The sequence below is a fragment of the Macrobrachium rosenbergii genome, chromosome 9 (assembly GCF_040412425.1).
Source record: "Macrobrachium rosenbergii isolate ZJJX-2024 chromosome 9, ASM4041242v1, whole genome shotgun sequence".
Taxonomy (NCBI): Eukaryota; Metazoa; Arthropoda; class Malacostraca; order Decapoda; family Palaemonidae; genus Macrobrachium; species Macrobrachium rosenbergii.
In genome coordinates, this window is record NC_089749.1 from 41438239 (window position 1) to 41460096 (window position 21858).

A 21858-nucleotide genomic window follows, 5' to 3' on the forward strand; every position below is an offset into this window, starting at 1 on the left:
TATAGTAAGTAAAGAAATCTAACAACAAAGGTCTAGGAACAATATCTTGGCTTTCACAAAAGAATAATTGCATAGGCGAATAGTTGCTAGTAAACCATGGTTGTGTCACACAGGCTCCGCCCACCTGTTGATATCGGTGGATGCATTCGTATTTATTTATTTACATTTTTTCAGCGTTGAGTAAAAACAATCAAATAGGACTACTGCATAATTTATGGTTGCATTGCAAGCAATATTAATGTCATGCAAAATTTTTTTTTATTATCATTTTAACATCTGAATTGAGGTTTAATGATGACATTTTTTGTTGAATGCGTTGCTGATGAGTGAATCAAAAGTTTTGAAAATATTTCGTAAATGTTTTTCCGAAACTTGGCTACACATGTTATATGACAGATTTCACTCTTATTAAACATATAACCTTATTGTATGAAATAATTGCATTTTCGCGTTGAAATATGAGAAAAATATGGAGCATGTTAGGTTGCCAGTTCGTGAATTTTGAACGAAATCCTATGCAACCATGTCATATCACTTGCGAGCATAGCTGTGCAACAAATTAAATTTTCACTCCAAAGATTACATGAAGATACAGAAATATGCTGGATTCCAGCCCATGTAGGCATTAAAGTAAATACAGAACCTGATAAAGCAGCCAAAGCTGCAACTACTATGACAAGATCACATGCTGATATTCCCATAAGTGATTATGATTCATCTCTAAAACCCATTGTAATCAATAAATGGCAAAATATGTGAACCTGATAGTAAAAAACTAAAACTGATCTAGAGCAGTGTTGAAATATGGAATTCATCATATGAAAAGGAATGAAACACTCAGGAAATTTTGACTCTACTTAGAGTTGGTCACTTTTGTCTGACCCATGGATATTTGATGATTTGATGATTAGCTCACTAATCTACATCCCTTTATGTACAAAATGTAGAGTAATACTAACATTTAAACATTTTTTGTGTAAATGTCCAAAATACTATTGACAACAGATGTCAAATTGTGGAAACACTACCATTTTTAAATAACCTGACTATAAAATTTTAAAAATGCTGTATTTTAATAAGTACAGCACATTTTATATCATTAACGCACTGGTTACCCATGAAGTATTTTTGGCACAAAAATTATAGATGTACATATTGAATTGTAGGGTCAGAAAGTTAACAGTGTCAGTACTGTGGATACAGCACATTATATTACTATTTTTATTAAATAGTTTAACCAGGTCACAGAGCTAATCTATTTACTTTCACAAGAATGGCCCAAAGGATTTTTTTTTGTGATGAATAGCAATAACCTTTTGGGCTAACTCTGTGAGAGCTAACAGCTAAATAAACTATCTCTGTGGCCTGGTTCTACCATTTAATAATAATAATGTGCTATCACAATGCAGACACTGTTAACTTATGAGAACTTATAGTTCAATATCTACTTCTATCATTTTTTTGCCAAAAATACCTCATGGGTGACCAGTGCATTAATGGTACAGAATGTGTTGATTAGAATTCAGAGTACTGGACAACATAATGCTTTCATTCATTCATAACCTTAAGAGATTGTTGATCTCCATGCAAAAGATCTTGTGCAAAATCAACACAACAATGCTGTGCACAGCAATAAGCAGGAAATAAAACAATACTAAATACTGGACTGCAATACCTGTGGAGCAGAAGTCAAAACAGAAGAATGTCTTCTTAGCATCTGTATAATCTGAACCATAAAAACGAACAAGCAAAATTAGTTGTCAGTGCTTTGATCTACAGATACTGTCATGCTGGGAGCTAAAAAGCAATATAACAGTTTCATTACAAATACAACTAGGAAAATATATACAATAAAAGGTTTGTTAAGAAAATGTCTACTGAAAATTAAAAGTATGACTAAGCAGCTCATATAGTCACAAGTGGTGGGTGGTTACCTTCAAAGAGCATAGTTGCATTCTTAAAATTTTCTGCCAAATTGCTTTGTACATAACACACAAATGACTTTTTCAAAAGCTAAATTACAAATTTTTTAAACAATTTGTATTATTTCTAGCTATACAAAAGCCTTTGATATTAAGAGTATTCTTCAGTGCAAGCTGGAAAGGCCACTGAATCTTGGTAACGGGGTAGTTAACCAGTGGAGATGGGGGGTGAGCAGGGGGTAACCCTTCACTCACCTTCCTCTCACCACTTCACTCTTTCCTTTGGCTGCAGGGAAAGAGTAGGGCAGTTGAGGCAAGTACAACTTTTATGAAAGGCTTTGGTTTGTATACATAGGAAAAATACAAATTGCTTAAAATACTGTTATTTGTTCCTATGGGGATACAACCTTTGCCTTTTATATTGTGACACTTGCCCCTGGAGTTGGATTACACCCGAAAATGTCATGCTCCCATTGCAACAAATGCCATGATGCCTGTAATCTCCTACTGGTCTGGTGAATAGGGTGACCAGAGCAGTAGGGCCCTGGGCTTGAGAACCCCGAAATCAAAGGGAACTTGAGTAAGGAACAATTATTTGGAGAATCATGACATCCACAGTGGGAGATGTCAAGATGGAGGGCAGCTTATTCTGGCTATTACCAAGTAATAAGCTCAGAAAAAAGCTCTACCAGTCCTTCCCTCCCTTTTGTTAAAAGAGAAAGGACACATGCTTGTTGTGCGGTTAAGTGTATCTCATTCAGTTCCAGCATGTACTTTGGCCTGGAGGCTGCTTTGGAAGGAGAAAAGGAAGGGGAAACCACTAACCCCACATTCATACTTCTAAAAGGGTGCCAAGCATAGGTATTCATGATAAGACATGCAGTGTCTGATCAGAATTCAATAAACTAAACAAATTTTTGAGCTGCCACCATAGGTCCCAAGGAAAAGGTGTCCATGGTTAAATGAGGTAAAGGTTGTGCCAGACTCCTGCCCTCATTACCTGTAACACCCTAAAGTTCTTCCAAAAGGGGAGAAGGTCCAACACCCCTATGTGTGCTCTTAAGCAAAAAGAGGGGCCAGTCTCCTCTGGTGAGGAATTGTAGGCCCTCTTGAAAACCTCACAAGGCCAGAAAGAAAGGGTGTTCCAGGAAACCTCCTCCTTATGCTTACCTGTACTAACAAAAAATCTCCTACACTCCAGCCTCAGAAAGTGGATCCTTTTAAGATAGTACTTTATGGTGCAGATCAGACACAACGGCATCTAATCAAGGCCTCAACGAACAAAGTCTCAGAGAAAGGGAATGGAGAAATTCTCAAAACTTTTATCTAAGACTGACGGGGTTTTGAGTCGTTGTTACAAACTCCAAGATGAAAGAGAACGAGAGGGAACCTGCCCCTCTGAATACTGAACAATACAAGACAGGCCATGTAACCCCACTACTCTCTTTGTCAAGGCTAAAGCCAAAAGAAAACAGTCTACAGAATTGTCTCTGTCTGAGGAACTCAACAGAAGCTCAAAGGGAAGCCTTGTAAGGCTTCAAAATACTAACGATGCATTTCACTATAAGGGCTGGAACTCTCAAGGAGGGCAAGACTGCTCAAAGTTTCTCATAAGCAAAGGCTACTCCAACCTACACAGATATATATAATCCTTCAGTTTGAAAATCTTGGATAAAACTGAGCAACACCCTTTCACTGCAGAAATTGTGAGGTGCTTACCATGGCAAAGGTAGATGAAGATTTCTGTGATCCCCTGAAAAGATACTTCAATCATAGAACAACCCCTTCTATGAAACCCTGGTACATATTTGTGAACAAATGATGGAGGTACCTTGCAAGAAAAGTCTCTTTCTTTCAAGGTAAGTTTCTCCACATGTGAAGGCGGAGAGACTGCACTGCCTGATGGTACTTGAAAATGTGTAGCTGGAAGGTGGGCCACAGGGGCAACTCTCTTGATGACCTGACCAGGAGTGCCAGCAGGTCTGCATACCACTCAGCAGATGGCCAACTAGGATCTGCCAAGAGTCATTCAAAAACCTAAAGTGACAATCAGTCTGATGATCATCACTAGTGGAGACTGAAGGGCAGGAGGGCATAAACATCCAGATTGTTCCAGGAATGTTAGAATGTATCCTCCATTGCTGCCCACGGGTCACCCGTTATGCCTACACCTGGGCGAATACTTCTTTTATGAGTGATAAGACAACTGTCACAATATCATTTGTCTTTACTGGGGAAGTTTTCTGTTCAACCTAGTTGCAAACAGATATTATTATATTATTATTATGATTATTCAGAAGATGAACCCTATCCATATGGAACAAGCCCACAAGGGCTATTAACTTGAAATTCAAGTTTCCAAAGAATATGGTGTTTATTAGGAAGTAATAACCCCCATATCTTGAACAATCTCTTCACTACTCCGGGGTGTAAGGGCCATTCCATCCCCATTACCTAACTCTCTCTTCACTACTCCGGGGTGTAAGGGCCATTCCATCCCCATTACCTAACTCAAACAACTGAAATTATCTGTAAGAATATTCTACCTGTCTGGAATGTATATAGTTGGCAGCTCAACACCTTGAAATGCCACCTAATCATAATTCTGCAATACTCACTTGCAGAGGTTCCATGACACTGTACCTCCCTGTTTGTTGATGTAGGCAACCATGGTCAAGTTGTCGTTTTTCAAAACCACCAAATGCCTTTGCAAACAATCTAGGAATGCTTGCAATGCCAACGAAGCTGCTCGCATTTTCCGGACACTGATATGTAGATGCAGTTGGTCTATTGTTCACAACCCTGAAATGTAATCTCCTGTCAGATGTGCACCCCATCCCTTCTTTGATGAATCAGTAAACAGTAGGGGCGGGGAAGCTCAATCTGGTAGCTAGATGACAGACATCTCCTTAGGAGGTGTCTGTCATCTAGCTACCACAATCCTCCCACACTTCCCATCTCAGAGACATGTGTTGGGATGGTGGATCCCAAAAGGCAGACTAATGCTGTTTCAGTTGTTACCGATGCAACCAAAGATAATTTCACCTGTAAGATAAGAACTTCTCTAATGATAACTGATGACCTAGGACTACCTTCCTCAGCTGAGTGAGTCATTCTTGTCATGACAAGAACTGAACAGCAACCTCCCTGAGACTGGTCTGATGAGAGCCCACAGGAAAGTCTCATGCTGCTTGAGTCCAAGGGCAAACCTAGATATGTTATCTGTTACTTGGGGAAGTGATCAGACCTCTGCCAGATGATCATGATTCCCAGATCATGACAAAAGGCAGCAGATGATCCCTGTCCTGCACGAGGCATTCCCTGGAGGATGCTAGAACTAACTAATCATGAATACCCTTCAAATGGGCACAAACCAAAAATAGGGCGATTACCCAAGTACACAGCTGAGGAGTGGTTGCCAGTTTAAAACACATGGTCTTGAACTGGAAAACAATCTTGTTGCAGAAAAAATAGAGGTACTTCTGAGAGTCCCGATGAATAGGTACTTGAAAATACTCATACTGCAGGCCTATCAAATACATGAATTGGCCCTCTCTGATGAAACATAACACTGAATACAGAATTTCCATTGTGAAGTGAGTCTGTCAAACATAATTTCTGGATCGGGTCCTGTGTCAGCCGGTGAAAAAGTCCATTCAGTACTTATTTCTAGGTAATTCCGTTGCTAGATACCAGAGAAAGCTAAATGAAATGCTGGAGTTACTACCCCAGAGCGAGCTCCATAGATGGAGTCGTGTATGGAAAAGGGTGAACTACAAAACACGGAACCTTATCCTATAGAGATCCCAAAGTCAAAAAAATCCCACAGGAGATGCCGTTACAAACCCATGCACCACTCGCGGACAGCACACAAAACACCGCTAGCCGCATTCCATTTCAGCAAGCACCTACGGTCACACGTTTTTTCGTTGTGCTTTTAATCTTGTGCCTTTTTGCATCATTATGGCTTCCTCACAAGGTCTTTCGTCACCTAAGTTGAGTACCAGTATTTCGTTTTTAGTTGAGGCAATTGAGGCTCCTTATTTCCCTTTAGTTTAATAATTAAAGGGATTTATAACGCCCGTCTCGATCTCCTCTCGCGGCCTCACGTGACCTCCATGCGTGGTTCGTGATCTTGGGTCGCCCTGTTTTTCGATCTTTCTCACGGTTCCTCTTCGTGTTTAGGATAATTTTCCTTTTCATGAGGTCTAATTAGTGATTTTGATTGATTAACATTTGTTTCCCTTTGCTTCGAGATGAGGGCTGGTGTTTAGGCGTCGGGCTTCCCCCTCGAGCCTATTCGCCTTTTATCAATTCATTAACATGCCTTATTTTTGCCCTTCTCTTCTCTTAGCTTCTGGGAATTTTATTTACATTAGTACTTTTAAGTTTTTTTGTTTTATCTTTAACCCAGTGTTTGGATGCATTTGATATTTGATGATTATTATAGATATTTCTTTTGTTATGAGGCGGCCATTTCCCTTCACGTCCACATCGTGTTGGGTATGGTCCTCCTCTTGTTTTGTTTTGTTGTGTTTTTATTTTATCCTTTTTAATGGGTTGGTTGTTAGCTTTGGATTTCCTTTTTGGGGCGTTAGGCTATTGCCCCCCCTTTTTTCCATGAAAAAGGGGGTCGTTCATTCTTTTGTTCACATGCCCTTCATAAGGTTTTGTGTTCGTCTTTTCCAATGCGGCGCTCTCCTTAAGTTTTACTAGGTCTTCTCATTTTATGTTCCCTTCCCCTGTTTCGCTTTTTGCGGGCTAATAAGCCTCTCGTTTAAGCTGAAATAGCGAGGATCTCATGTTGCTTCCCTCTCCTGTTTCGGCTTTTCAGTTAGGCTAATGAGCCTCTTGGTTAAGCTGGGATAGCGAGGGGCTTCATGTAGCCTACCCTAGTTTGGTCTTTACTTAAGGTTAGTTTCCAGTTTTTGGTTATGTCGACCCACCCTTTCCCCCTCCTCCTCCCGAGTGCTCTCTCTTCCCTTGATTTGTTTTCAATCTTGTTAACTCATCAAGGATTGGGAGCATTCCTTCCTTTTAGCCTATAGCTTGTGCCCCCTTCCTCTGCATTGTTTGGCCTCTCCTTGGTACGGTCCGTGACTTTACCAATTTACTCTCCCATCCTGGGACTACTGGTGGCTGGGAGGGCTTCCCCCTCTCCCGTCCACCATCTTTGGCCATCTTTATCTCCCTGTCCCCCCCCAATGGAGGTTGTTCCTGTTCCTCTCCTGCTTCTCTCGCGTTTGCCGGGTAACGACTCAGTCAGCGAGTGGGCGGGAGGACACAGAACGCCCGGATTGTGCATTCCCACTCTCTGGTCGTTCATTTTCGGTTCTTCCTCCGGGGTTTTCATTCCTCCCCTTCATACGTCTTCTCCGGCGTGTCGTTTAATTTGGCGACACTCCGGTTCAGTCCCTTCTTCGTTGCCAGTTAGAGCTTTCCGCCTGACTGTCTTCGTGTTCGGACTTTTGACGTTCCCTGCCCTTAGCTAACTACTGTCTACTATCGGGCGCATTCCTTGCTTCCCGCTCCGGCGTTTCTAGCGTTCATCGGTCTTCCGTTATCGCTAGTTTCATATTATTTTTAGTTGCCGGGAATGCGCTTTCTCGGACAGTTTAACCTTCCCATTTCATTTTGTATCCGCTCACTTACTTTAAGGCATGTTACTCCGGCTAGTTCCGTAAATTTATTTTGTTTTATTTATTATTTTATTATTTATTTTGTTTTGTTTGTGTGAGATTTTTTTACCCAGTTACCTCCCGGATCTTTCCGGCTGGTTTCACGGCTTTATTTAATGCTGTGTTGCTCCGCACACTACTCCGCACCTTACACAGTGTACTCATAATCTCATACTCTTACAGGTGGTGCGCTGCCAAGAAGAAGGGTGCTCCGCAGCCCTCCATCAGGCCAGCGGCCACGGTTTGTCGGTCTCACTCGGATGTGCGGTCCACGTAGGGGATCTTATTGTTTGGCACCCTGACGGATGTGATGTTTGCTACGCTCTTTACGAGCAGGCTATCGATGATTCGGTAGGTGATCATGCATCTTTCCTTTTTAGCCAACTGTAATTTTTACATATTACCGATTCCCCCCGCCTTCGGTAAACCGCAATAATGTTTTTCTTCCGGCAGGCTGACCGCAAGTCTCGTGATGCTTCGCTTCAGGCCCTTAAAGTCTGGGTTAGCGGCTTTGGGCGCAACGTAGGAGCTGGCAATCCCTACATACTCGGGACATTTGTAATGTCCTTTTTCCCGGCGCTTGGATCACAGCTTCTGTCACCGACGATGTTGCTGCTCCGTTGATTGCCGGGATTCGGGAGTTGACCCAGCCCTCTCCAGACGGTTCGGCTCTGAGCGGTGGCGTTCCAGAAGACGCGGCGGAACTCGATCTCGGCCTTGAGTCTCCGAGCATTATCCCGGAGCATCAAGCAGGTAAGGGGGTAAGTGAGGCAGGTTCTCCACTGTTTAGCTCTCCTTCTTCCTCTGTTGCTTCTTTTAAAGGCTTCTCTAAATCTTCATACCTTACGGGCACGTCTGGGTCTATTGCCCCGAAGGTGAAGTCCGTTAAAAGAAAAAACCTTACCTACTCCGCAGGCCGATATGGGGTCCCTCAGGCGGCGGCACGGGCGCCGAGCCCCGTTCCGTCGGACGAGTACAACCTCCTTCCGGGTCCCAAGCGGAGCCTCAGTCACGCCAGGTAGTTCCCCCTCCTCCTTCTTTGGATACGTTTCATTTCTTTGAACAATTCCTTGAAAGAATCGACGCGAGGTTTGAGAAGATCGACGCGAGGGTAGACAGCAAGCTGTCTGGTCTTGCTTCTTCTTTTCAGTCTCTTTCGGAGAAGGTGGAATCTCAACAAGGTTCTCGTTCTAGGTCTCATTCTGTTCCTGACCCTTCCACTCTCCCTCCCTTTGATCTGGGGAATCCTTGGCGTCTGGCCCTTTATGCTCCCGAGTACGAAGGTACTCTTACCATAGAAGGTTTGGGCACGAGGAGAGTGGAAGAGTTGGAGTTCTATCCTCTGGACCTGACATCTCCCTACACTGGGTTTGCCAGGCTGAAGGGAGAGGTTTGGAACAGGTCTGATAAAGTCCCTAAGGAGACGGTTATCTATCCTAGGGACCAAGCCCAGTCGTCTTTGATGAGGACCCTTACGGAGTGGCAAGCGGAGAACACTAAGCTTACACCAGCTAAGGGAGTGTTCACTATGTTCACTCTCAGTGATGTTCTCCTTCTCCCTTGCACTTCGAAAGTGGCCTCTGACTAGTCAGGCTTGCTTCGAAGGTAAACCCCTTCCTCATCTCCGAGAGACGGACCCGACATCTCTCGTCTTTCCCGGAGGCACCGAATTCTGGAAGGGAGCCCCTAATACGTTTACAGTGACTCGGCTTGACCCAGACTGCGCTTCTGACCTGTTCAGTGAGCAGCTCCCTAAGATCCCGGAGACGCTCTTGAAAACAGAGGCTGATACTAAGGAAAGGCTCGCCAGGTCTTTGAACTCTTTGGCTTTAGCGGAAGCAACTTCTTTGGTTTATAGGGAAGATCCATTATTCCAGGTCTTGACGAAATCTCTCTTGGCGAGTTTTCAACAAGACCTGTTTGACTTTATGACTGCCCGACTGGCCTGCCGGAAGCACATCTTTTCAGCAGCCACAGTTCGGCATGAACCAAATAAGCTTCTTAAGAGTTCGATCTGGGGAGCTAATCTTTTCCCACAAGAAGTTGATGCAGTCTTATCTGAGGCAGCTAGGGTCAATCAGAGTCTCCGTTCCCGTTGGGGTCTGCCCTATAAAAGGAAACAGTCTGATCTTACCGGCCCTCCCACAAAGTCCAGTAAGAAATTTAAACATTTCAAACGTCTTCCAGCTCAGTCCTTGGTTCAGGTTCCTTTACAGGGTCAGCCTTCGACCTCTTCCTCCCATCCTCCGCCTCAGTATGTCCTGGTGAACCCGGCGCATCAGTCTTTGGCTGCTCCTCCTATGTCTCCTCCCAGCTTTCAATCCTGCATATGAAAGTCAGGGAAATTTCCTCCAGACAATCAACCAGAGGCAATAAGCCCCGTGGCTTCGCTTAGGGGAAGGGGAGCCCCCTCCCTCTCCCAGGAACAGGGGAGGTAGAGGCTCCAGAGGGGGAAGCAAACACAGGACCGATGACACATCCTGTGGGCGGGAGGCTGTACCATTTTCGAGCTCGGTGGACCTTCTGTCCCTGGGCTCAGAGTATAGTTTCCAAGGGCCTAGGCTGGAGTTGGATCGACAATCCTCCTCCACCAGTCAAGTTTTATCAGGCTACGACCAAGGATCTCGAGGACTTTGTGAAGGATCTCCTACAGAAACAGGCTATAAGGAAAGTGAGGACTCTGAAGTTCCAAGGCAGGCTCTTCAGTGTTCCCAAGAAGGGTTCCGACAAACGGAGAGTAATTCTGGACTTGTCCCGTCTGAATTCCTACATTCGTTATGCGACAAGTTTCGGATGCTTACTGTCTCCCAAGTTCGGACCCTACTGCCCCGTGGGGAGCCGTAACCACCTCTCTAGATCTTTCCGACGCCTATTATCACGTCCCGGTTATGAAGGTTCTCCCCCTTTCTGGGGTTCAGGCTCGGAAGGCAGGCATATTCCTTCAAGGTGATGCCTTTGGCCTCAACATAGCCCCAAGGATTTTTACCAAGTTGACAGACACGGTCGTACAACAACTCCGGTCTCAAGGGATTACGCTGGCCGCGTATCTCGACGACTGGATCATCTGGGCATCCAGCGTTGAGGAATGCCGGAGAGTTACATCCGTGGTGGTCGACTTTCTAGAATCCTTGGGCTTTCGTGTAAACAGGGAGAAGTCCCGCCTGGTTCCGAGCAGTTGTTTTCAATGGCTAGGAATCCAGTGAGATCTGAATTCTCACAAGCTCTCTCTTCCTCCTCCCAAGAGGAAGGAGATAGCCAGAGCAACCAGGCAGTTTCTCAAGTCCAAAAGGGCCTCTCGGCGGACCCAAGAACAAGTCTTGGGCTCCCTTCAGTTCGCTTCGGTGACAGACCTGTTGCTGAAAGTGAAGCTGAAAGATATCAACAGAGTGTGGCGGAGTCGGGCAAATATCAGTCTCAGGGACAAGGTGTCTCTGATCCCTCACATCTTGAAGAAGAGACTCCGGCCTTGGTCGACTGTCAAGAGCCTGTCCAAGTCAGTCCCCCTGCAATTTCCTCCTCCGGCGTTGGTTATCCACACAGACGCCTCCCTAAGCGGGTGGGGAGGATATTCTCAACACCAAGAAGTAGAGGGGACTTGGTCCCTCATGTTCCGCCAGTTCCATATAAATGTTCTGGAGGCCATGGCGGTCTTCCTTACCTTGAAGAAGCTTCTTCCCCCCCAAGAAGATTCACATAAGACTGGTTCTGGACAGCGCCACGGTAGTCCACTGCATAAACAGGGGAGGTTCAAAATCGAGCCGGATCAACCAGGTAATGATTGCACTTTTCTCCTTGGCATGCAAGAACAAGTGGCACCTATCTGCCACCCATCTTGCAGGGGTCCGGGACGTCGTAGCAGATTCTCTATCAAGGACAACTCCCCTCGAGTCGGAGTGGTCCCTAGACAGGGGCTCGTTCAATTGGATCTGCAAACAAGTTCCGGGTCTGGAGGTAGATTTGTTCGCAACCAAGCTCAACAACAAGCTTCCTCATTACGTAGCTCCCAACCTGGACCCTCAAGCTCTTTTCACGGACACAATGTCATTGGATTGGAACAGGTGGAAGGTGATCTATCTGTTCCCTCCAGTGAACTTGTTGTTAAAGGTCCTTCACAAACTAAGGACGTTCAAGGGTCAAGTAGCTCTAGTGGCTCCCTACTGGCCAAAGAGCAGCTGGTTTCCTCTTCTGCTAGAACTGAAACTTCGCCACATCCGAATCCCCAGTCCGAAACTAACACAAGTAGTACAAACTCAGACTGTGTCAGCTTCCTCAAAAATTCAAAGTGCCCTGGCTTTGTGGACTTTATGAAATTTATGCTCAAAGGGATGCTAACGTTGATCCTGTCAATACCATGTTCTTGGAATCAGATAAGCGGGTCTCCACTCTTCGTCAGTACGACTCAGCAATTAAGAAACTAGCACTCTTTTTGAAAGAATCTGAGGCTACAGTAATGACTATAAATTTAGCAATCTCCTTTTTAGATCACTGTTTGAGAAGGGTTTAGCCGCTAGTACTGTTACTACAGTCAAGTCGGCTTTACGAAAAGTGTTCTTGTATGGTTTCAAAATTGACCTCACAGACCCTTACTTTTCTTCCATCCCTAAAGCCTGTGCACGTCTGAGGCCAGTAATCCGTCCACATACGGTTTCCTGGTTTTTAAATGACGTGTTGAAGTTAGCCTCAGATATCGATAATCAGTCTTGCCCCTACCTTTCCTTATTGAGGAAAACGTTGTTCTTAGTTAGCCTAGCTTCGGGTGCTAGAATTTCAGAGCTGTCTGCACTCTCTAGGAGTCCAACCACGTCGACTTCCTTCCATCAGGGAGGTTTTGCTGATTCCTCACCCTACCTTCCTGGCCAAAAATGAAGATCCATAGCATAGGTGGTCGCCTTGGAAAATTCTCCCCTGCCTCAAGACCTGTCCCTGTGCCCAGTTCATACTTTGAGGGCTTATTTAGACAGGTCCTCTCACATCTCTTCTGGGCCTCTCTTTATCAGGGAAGGAGGGGGTAATCTCTCTATGTCTGCTATTAGACAACAGATCCTTTACTTTATCAAGCAGGCTAACCCTGACTCAGTCCCAAGAGTTCATGATATTAGAGCTGTGGCCACCTCCATTAATTATTTTCATTACATGAATTTCACGGATCTTACCAGGTACACTGGTTGGAAGTCACCCTTGGTTTTCAAACGTCACTATTTGAAATCCTTAGAAGCTCTTAAATTCTCAGCAGTCGCGGCAGGAACGTTGTTCCTCCTCTGGTTCCCTTTCTGATTCCTAGTCATTTCCTCCTCCACTGCCTCAGTTATCCCCTTACGGTCATTTCAGTCAGGCTTGCCTTGACTTCTCACCTGGCTGTGTTATCTATATGTTTGTCTAAATGACACATTTAAGTTATAAGGTTTCCAATATTGTATAGTTATTTTGTTTATGTATATTTTTCATATTGTCATGTTAATTTTAAGCTAACATCAGTTTCATTTGTACATTATTGTTGTTGTTACTAGTGATTAAAAAAAAAAAAAAATTTCTTTTTGGACCTTCGGTCTTCTGTTCCCCTTAGAATTATTATCTCTTTAGTTTAAGAATGATATTTATTTCTCTGTTAATTTTTCACCGGCTGACACGGGACCCGATCCAGAAAAGGGATTTTGAAGGAGGAAAATCTATTTCTGGAGAGGGACCGTGTCACCCGTGACCCACCTCCATCATGTGTCATGTCCCTCCCATAGTAAACATCATTCTGGTGGGGTGATGCTTTCATGGAATGCGGCTAGCGGTGTTTTGTGTGCTGTCCACGAGTGGTGCATGGGTTTGTAACGGCACCTCCTGTGGGATTTTTGACTTTGGGATCTCTATAGGATAAGGTTCCGTGTTTTTGTAGTTCACCCTTTTCCATACACGACTCCATCTATGGAGCTCGCTCTGGGGTAGTAACTCCAGCATTTCATTTAGCTTTCTCTGGTATCTAGCAACGGAATTACCTAGAAATAAGTGCTGAATGGACTTTTTCACCGGGTGACACGGTCCCCTCTCCAGAAATAGATTTTTCCTTCGTCAAAATCCCTTTACTCACAGCTGTGGGTCGATCACAGGTCTCTGACACCCAGCTGTATAAACCCAGAGACTGATGATCTATGACTTCCATGGTGCCTGTTTCCATCATAATTTTCATGAATCTGGAGAGTAAGTTGGAATGGTATCAGTGAAAGGGGTGGACAAACATACCTGAATGAAAACCTGTATCCAACCTGGAGGGTAGATACAACCCAAGGCACCCCTTTCTGTTGCTGCCACTTTGGCAGTGGCATGACAGCAAGCTCCTACTCATTGCAGATGAGGAAGAGGATCGCCCTTTCTCTCTTCCTCGACTGGCCAGAGAAAGGGGGATGAAAGGAATGGGAAGACTTCCCACTTCTTTTGGAAGAGGCAGAAGACTGAACTTCCTGTCCAGGCTTTTGAAGAACAGGCTGCTTTGGTGCACCAGCCATAGTGGACTTCGCTGAAGCCAAAGGATTAAAGACAAGTGCCTTTGCCCCCTGTAAGGGTTTGAAGGACACAGCATAGTCAAAGATGAAGTCCTGGGTTCATAAGTTTCAGCCAGCAGCACAAATTGGAAGAACAGCAAAGGGAATGAAGGTAAGGTAATAATGATGGACAGTGAAAACTTGTGTTTTTAATGTTCTGAGTTACTCAAGATGTTTAAAAAATATTTCTGAACAGAACCCCAAAAATATATCCCAGTTGAAAAAGTATAAAAAAATCCACAGCAAACTGACACAAAAATATTTTCATTACAATTACCTGTAACTGTAAATAATACAATTGCAAAGCTTGTTTACCTGCATGAACAAAAGTACAGTACAGTACTAAGTATAAGAAATATTTCAGAATAAAATTTACTCATAATTAAATTCCCATTGTTTTCCCTCACTATATCATTTTCTAAAACTCAACCCAAGCATAAGGCCACCATACACTTTCTTATCCTTGACTTCCTTGCATTTCTTCATGTTTGCACACACACAGCACATCTTTTGTCCTTTGTTCTTGATTAATTGGCAGCAATGATGTAAGACATTACTTCTGGCACTGTTGCTGGGGAGTAGTATGATCAACTTGTGCTGTTTGGTCCCTTCTACCACCACTTTTAGTTTGAAAAGTGTTGTACTTGTTGAGAAGTTCCTTGCAGACTCTCCATGAGAGACATGCTGCAAGGACATGAACTTTCCAGTTTTGAGCTTACAAATATTATAAGCATTCAGCAAGCATATGTCATACTTATCTGCATATCTGATACCCATATGCACATCTAACTTGTTGACTAGCTGCATGATTTTCACTAAAGTCAAAAAACATCCAACCTCATGACTAGGACGCCTATCTGATGATCACGTCTCCGTGGATACTAACATGCTACTGTGTATTGTTGTCAACATAGCAAAATCTTTGGAAATACTGGCACATAAACAAACGTATCCGTCGACAAACAATCCCTGACATGATCCTTCAATACATGGGGCTTGAGTAATGTTAGCGTGAGGAATACTGTAACTTCCCTCAGGCAAACATCTGCCTATTCATCTAACCCAAGCCTTGTGGATGACCAGTTACATGCTGCCCATGGCAACAGTTGTTACATCGACCATCACATAAAATATATCATCATCCACAGAAAACCTGAAACAGCCTGATTCCTACCTATGATTGCTCATAATACAATCAGTTGTCATTCCTACCGTTCCAGAAAAAAACACAATTGTTTGGTACACAGTCTCTTCCAGCTGTACATCTGTCAAGTTCAGGAGCTTGAGCCAACATGCAATGAATCAGGAGCTTGAGCCGACATGCAATGAATCAGGAGCTTGAGCCAACATGCAATGAATCCGAACACCATCAGCTCCACTGCTCGATGAGAAAAACCTTGAATGCCTAGCACATAGCATAAAGATCTCCTCCCCACCAGCCTCTATCTTTCACCACTGATGGACTCAGCTTCATACTGCACACTTGTATCACTTTCTGCATGACTATACTCTTCCTGTTGATAACCTGGATCATCAACATCATCAACAATATCTACATCACTTAAGTCTTCCAATCTGTCACTGTCTTCATCAATCTCAACATTCTCACTGTCAGTCAGCAAATTCAGTGTCTTCCCTTACATGAAACTCCAACTAGCAAGATTTCTTCCTCATATGATAATGTCTTTTCAGGAACTTTACACCTAAAACTCACATCTTCAAATTTGCCAGATTCACCATAAGATGTAATGGGTCTAGGACCAGTAGGAGATACATCATCACCTTTATCATGTGATTTTAGGGGCAACTGCCATTCCATTCCAACACTGAGGTAAGGTCTGAAGAGTTGCCACATTATTATTTAAGACTCATACAAGCAATCTGAATATCTTCTCGCAAAATTAATACAAATTTCATGGAGCAAAATAAAAATTCTCACATGATGATTGCTGAGCCCCCAACCTTTCTATTGCTACACCTCATATGATCATTGCTGAACCCAAGGGATTAAAAAAGAAGCCCTCTCGATGGAGTCTCTTGAGGGGGAGGTTGTTCAACATCCAGCAGACTGATAAATCCAATTGCAGAGGAGTAGCCTATGCATCCTATGGAGTATAGAACCCACCACAGGCATGAAAGCAGTGGGGGAAGGAGTCTGTTCAATTAGCTGCAGGCAAGCGAGCTCCCTGACCCACAGATCTGGGTGTCTAACTCCCCCAAAAGTCATGAACCAACTGAGATGACACCAATCTGATCAATGGTTGTGCCTATCCAAAAGGCATATTTTATGTAGATACTTAAGGGAAGACATCTTCCTACTGGCTTTCTCATCCTCAGATGAGGAATGAACAAGTTTGTAGGACCTGAGGGAGCTAGTCCTCTGAGGAAGTGCAGAGCTAGGCGTATGTGGAAGAGGGATGGCAACTGGTAGCAGAAAGGAACCTGATGGGTTCAGTGGTGTCACTAGAGGAGTGTTACCCCAACCCCAAAAACTAAGCGAAATCATCTTAACACTTTCTCGAGAACCCTTACTGTGTTTCTCCCACTGAGGAGAGGGCCAAGAAGCACATACTTAACAGGGCAGGTATCGAGTTACTCCCACAAACCACCCATGCCATTAGGCTATATTAAGAAAAAATTATCATACACATTATTGTCCTAAAAACCTTGGCAAAGGTGCACGATACTGAAGGATAAGGCATTGAAGAGATAATTTTGTTATGACAGCTTCCATGCAGGGCCAGGATTGGCAAACATGAGGAAAACACCCCATCATGCAATCAAATGTGTGAAGCCTAGTCAGAATGGGAAAAGAATTGAGACGATACCATGGGTTTGTTGTACCATTTACTGTATCCTCTTCATCCCATACAATCCACTACATCAAAAATAATGTCCATAGTCATGTTGGCAGGTGGGAGATCATACCTGGGTCCTTAGACTTGGCTTCTGCTTTCAACTATGCTGCAGAAACAACCTTTCTGTGTTTCCGTTGTCTTTCAGACCCAACTAAAAAAATCTAATTAAAAGAAGGCATGACAGAAGGATTGTCTTGTAGAGCTACAGGTGCCTCAATGAGTCATTATCATAAAAGTCCCTCACAAGGTGAACCTTTTCCAAGTTCTCTTTAAACCTGCCTCTCTTCACATGATTAATGGAATCTTTGTTATCAAGAGCTGTTTAACTCTCCCAGTACGGCAAGGCTGGTGGGAAAAATCACCCCAATATAGTAAGATTAAGAAAATCTCAGAGACTGTTAACAACCAAGAATAACAACAGCCCAGATTAACCTCTTGAATGTTATGTGTTGTGGCCAGGGTGGAAGGGTTAACCCAAAGGTTTCCAATCCAGTCACAGGAACCTCAGCAATTGCAGACAACGGCGAGCAAACTCTCTTGCATCTCCTTAAGGTCACTAAGTGCTTGCAAGTACTGCACAGTTCACAGATGAAGTAACATTCATAGGAGGAAAAGATTATCCCTCGCTGACAGCGGCTCCCTTGGATGATGCTTGGGTTAGCAAGTAACTGGCAATCAGGTGAAGTCCTTATCCTAAAGTCAATCTGATGTATGTGCTTGAAAAGGGCTGCCACCCTGACAAAAGTCACCTTCCTGATTCCTATCACCAGTGTGGGTCCTGTTCTTTACTCATGCATCACTATTCTGTCCTTGATTAAGATCTCGATTTCACCCAGTCACACATCTGGAGCCAGTCTCCAGTCTAGCTCCTCAGACCTGACTAGCCAGATATAAAGCTGCAGGCAGAGGCACAGTCAGTCATGTACTGTATACTGTTTTATATAAAATATACATATATATATATATCTACTGTATATATACAGGAAGGGTCCAGTTATTGGCAGGGGTTCCCTTCCAACAGTGTGACGATAAGCAAAAATCGCTGATAACCGAAAATTGGCGATTTTCGGCACTTATCAACACCGATAATTGGAGATCAGCACCTCTGTTAGGTATGTTTCAGCGCCGATAAACAGAAATTGGCCATTTTCGGCACTGAAAATTGCCAATTTTCATCACTAGACATACACCGTAAAACCAGATCGCAGATAACCAGGGACTGCCTGTATGTATGTATACACGTAAAACAAGTCTAATCACTTACAAGCCCTAGGAGAGCTGTTAATCAGCTCAGTGGTCTGGAATAAACTAAGGTATACTTAACTTATACCTGTAAAAAAAGATATATATATATAAATATATATATATATATATATATATATATATATATATATATATATATATATATATATATATATATATATGTTAAGTATACCTTAGTTTAATCAGACCACTGAGCTGATTACCAGCTCTCCTAGGGCTGGGTTGTGGATTAGACTTATTTTTAAAATGGCTGAGAACCAACTGGTTACTTAGCAACGGGACCTACAGCTTATTGTGGAATCCAAACCACATTATAGCGAAAATGAATTTCTATCACCAGAAATAAATTCCTCTAACTCTTCATCGGCCAGCCGGAGATTCGAACTCGGGCCCAGTGAGTGCTAGTCCACAGCTCTACCGACTCGCCTAACGAAGGGCTTGAGAGAGAGAGAGAGAAAGAGGTTATTCTTATGTTAGATATCAAAAGATGGGAAATTCATGATTTACAAAGGGGAGAGAGAGAGAGAGAGAGAGAGAGAGAGAGAGAGAGAGAGAGAGAGAGAGAGAGAGAGAGAGAGAGAGAGAGAGAGAGAGAGATTTTTCAGTACATAAACTTTGACAATCTGGGGCAACACTTCCCCTTCATGGTCGTATGTCAAGTTAATTGACAGTTAACCCATCGCTCCTCGCTCGAAGTTGACAAGAAAAGATTGGGAAAATCCTGGTATGAGATGTATTTGCTTAAAATTTTACATAATTCTCTATACAAATGCAACAAGTTGTAACTATAGCATGGAAAATATGAAAAAAAAATTAATTTATAAGTAACATCACGTTTACCTGTGAACAAAAAATTTCTTATCTCTGAAAGAGAGAGAGAGAGAGAGAGAGAGAGAGAGAGAGAGAGAGAGAGAGAGAGAGAGAGAGAGAGAGAGAGAGAGAGAGAGAGAGAGAGAGATTTTTTATGCACAGATAAATGTCCTGTTACTTTGTTACTAATTTTTTTCATATTTTTCATGCTATAGTTACAACTTGCTGCATTTGTATAGTAAATTATAAAAAATTTTAAACAAATACATATCATACCAGGATTTTCCCAGTCATTTCTTGTCGACTTAGAGTGAGGAGGTGGGGGTAACTGTTAATTAACTTGACATATGACACACTCTCTCTCTCTCTCTAACTTGACATATGACACTCTCTCTCTCTCTCTCTCTCTCTCTCATAAATCATGAATTTCCATCTTTTGATATCTAACGTAAGAATAACTTCTCTCCCTCATGTTATCGTCTTTCTCCGTAATAATTAATAAATACTTTAACTCTTGATATTTAACTTAAGGACAACTCCCAACACACTCTCTCTCTCTCTCTCTCTCTCTCTCTGTACTGTAACGAAATATGAATTACAGTATGATATTAATCTAACTTTTAAATGAAATTAAAGTGCTCTGAGAGCATGAGTTTGTCATATTTAGGGTTTAAACTCTAGAAATAAGCATTTTCTGTATGTATTACCATTTTTTAAGGACCGTACCAGACTTACGAGAATCTTCCCCTTGCGCGAGGGTTCTGGAACCTAACCTCGCATAAGTTCGAAGTATTGCTGTGCATAAACATATATGATTATGAAAACAACATACCCACTACATCTTCTATCTCACTTTTATCACTTCTTTTCAAGACATCAATAAGTGAAAACTTCTTAACTATTCAAATTTTATAAATTTAAACATATTTTATAACATACACTAAAAATCCAAAGCATTCAAGGTAACTCTTTGGAATAGTAAAGAACAGCAGTTATAGCAATCGCAATCATGACTAGAGAAATAAAACTTTTATAACTTTACATTATAAAGACATAACAACTGTTGTGTGTACTCAACCAAAAGTTTCTTCTATTAAGCTCAGTGTTAAATATAATATAAATAAGTGAGCACATTTCTTTCTTGGCACTCCCCTGTTCCCTGTTTTCTGCTTTGCTTATTCCCAAGGATCCTCGGATTTGCATCTCAGTTCTGCATCATACCAGGTGCATTTTACAGTAATATGCATCACAGTGCACTTTGATACAGTGCTCTAGTTTTTCTTTGAGGTGTTTATTTATGTGAGGCCTCATCTACAAGGAAAAACTAATTTTATAATAACTCTGAAAAGTGTAAATATGTGTACACTCACATACTGAACCAGTAAATATCAGGATTTACAGTAAATTAGTACAACTACAATGGCATAAGTGAAAGAAAAAGGCAAAGTCACAACATACAATCACAAAGTACATTATAAACAACAAAGTGTACACAAACATACAAAATGCTCTTCATGCACTACATGAATTACAAAACTGCAATTCTTAAACAAGAAGTGCATAAAGTAACATGCTGCCTACAACAGAATACTGTAGTATGCATAAAAATTAGGATGATGCAAAAATCTATGTAACTGATGCAAAAACCTATGTAACCCTCTCCTATCACACTTTTACTTATATCCCAAGCATTTACTTTCAAATGTTGAGCCTTAAACTAGTAGTCAATTGCATGGCTTTGATGATTCTGCTCATTTTCTGTTACCTCTAACTATATTTCATTAACATCTTTACCTTCATAAGTTGAGCCCTAAACTAATAGTCAATTGCATGGCTTTGATAATTCTGCTCATTTCCTGTTACCTCTAACTATGTTTCATTAACGTCTGCCTTTATGTAGTAAAAGGCACATTACAAATGCATGAACATTGGCTGCAGACCAGGCATTAGACTACATGGAATGAAAATTTCAGAACATTGGTAAAGCTGAAATTTGCAAGTTTGCCACACAGATGCAAAACCAAACTATTATTACTTTGCCAGTAGAGTAACCTATTGCTTTCATGCATCAGACAATACCAACACTCCACAAATGCACATATTGTCCCTAAACATTTTCACATATTGTTCAAGATACCATGTAAAAGCACTATAATGAAAAATAAAAAAAAAATGTAAAAGTTTTCTGGTCGACAAAGAGATGTGTAATTATCAATGGCTCACCATGCATAAAACTACTTATGAGTGGCCATGAAACTTAATACTATAAATGTTCATGTAATCATATCCCATTTCCTGTGTCAATGAGAGGAATGGTTAGAAGCATATATAAAAACTGGGAAAAGAGCCCCAGTTCACTAACACAATAATTATTTTTATGGGCTCGACCTGTGTCACCCGGTGAAATATCCTTTTAGCACATATTTCTAGGTATAAGTATTGCTAAATATACCACAGAAAAAGCTAAACACAATGCCAGGGTTACGACCCCCGGATCGAACGCCATTATATGGTGTCGGTATACATATGAGTGGTGCCACTGCCTCAGGCCTCCGCCCTATAGAGCTCTCCAATCTCAAAACCCCGAAAAGTGAGGAGCCGTTACATACCTCACTCTCTTCACCCAGCCAACCACCACCTCAGCCGCCATCTTGTAAACATTCCAAAGTAGCACGCTTCCAGCACAACACCGTGTTTTTTCTTGGTGCTATATTTTCGTGATTTTTGGCTATTCATCATGTCATCCCTTCCGGAATTCCCTTCAACTAAGTTGAGTACCATCTCCTTTTGGTTTTTTCTT

General features: G+C 42.4%; 1 protein-coding gene across 8 annotated transcripts in view; it reads right to left on the reverse strand.

The window, feature by feature from the left end:
- Nucleotides 1–21858, reverse strand: part of Rich (Guanine nucleotide exchange factor subunit Rich) — a 256565-nt gene that overhangs the window by 80638 nt on the left and 154069 nt on the right. For 4 of the 8 annotated variants that reach the window (XM_067108967.1, XM_067108964.1, XM_067108970.1 and 1 more), the window contains one exon: nt 1676–1726. The exons of the other annotated variants lie outside the window; for them this stretch is intronic. In XM_067108967.1, coding sequence (XP_066965068.1) covers nt 1676–1726 — 51 coding nt within the window. The remainder of the gene's footprint in view (nt 1–1675; nt 1727–21858) is intronic. 8 annotated transcript variants of the gene reach the window in all.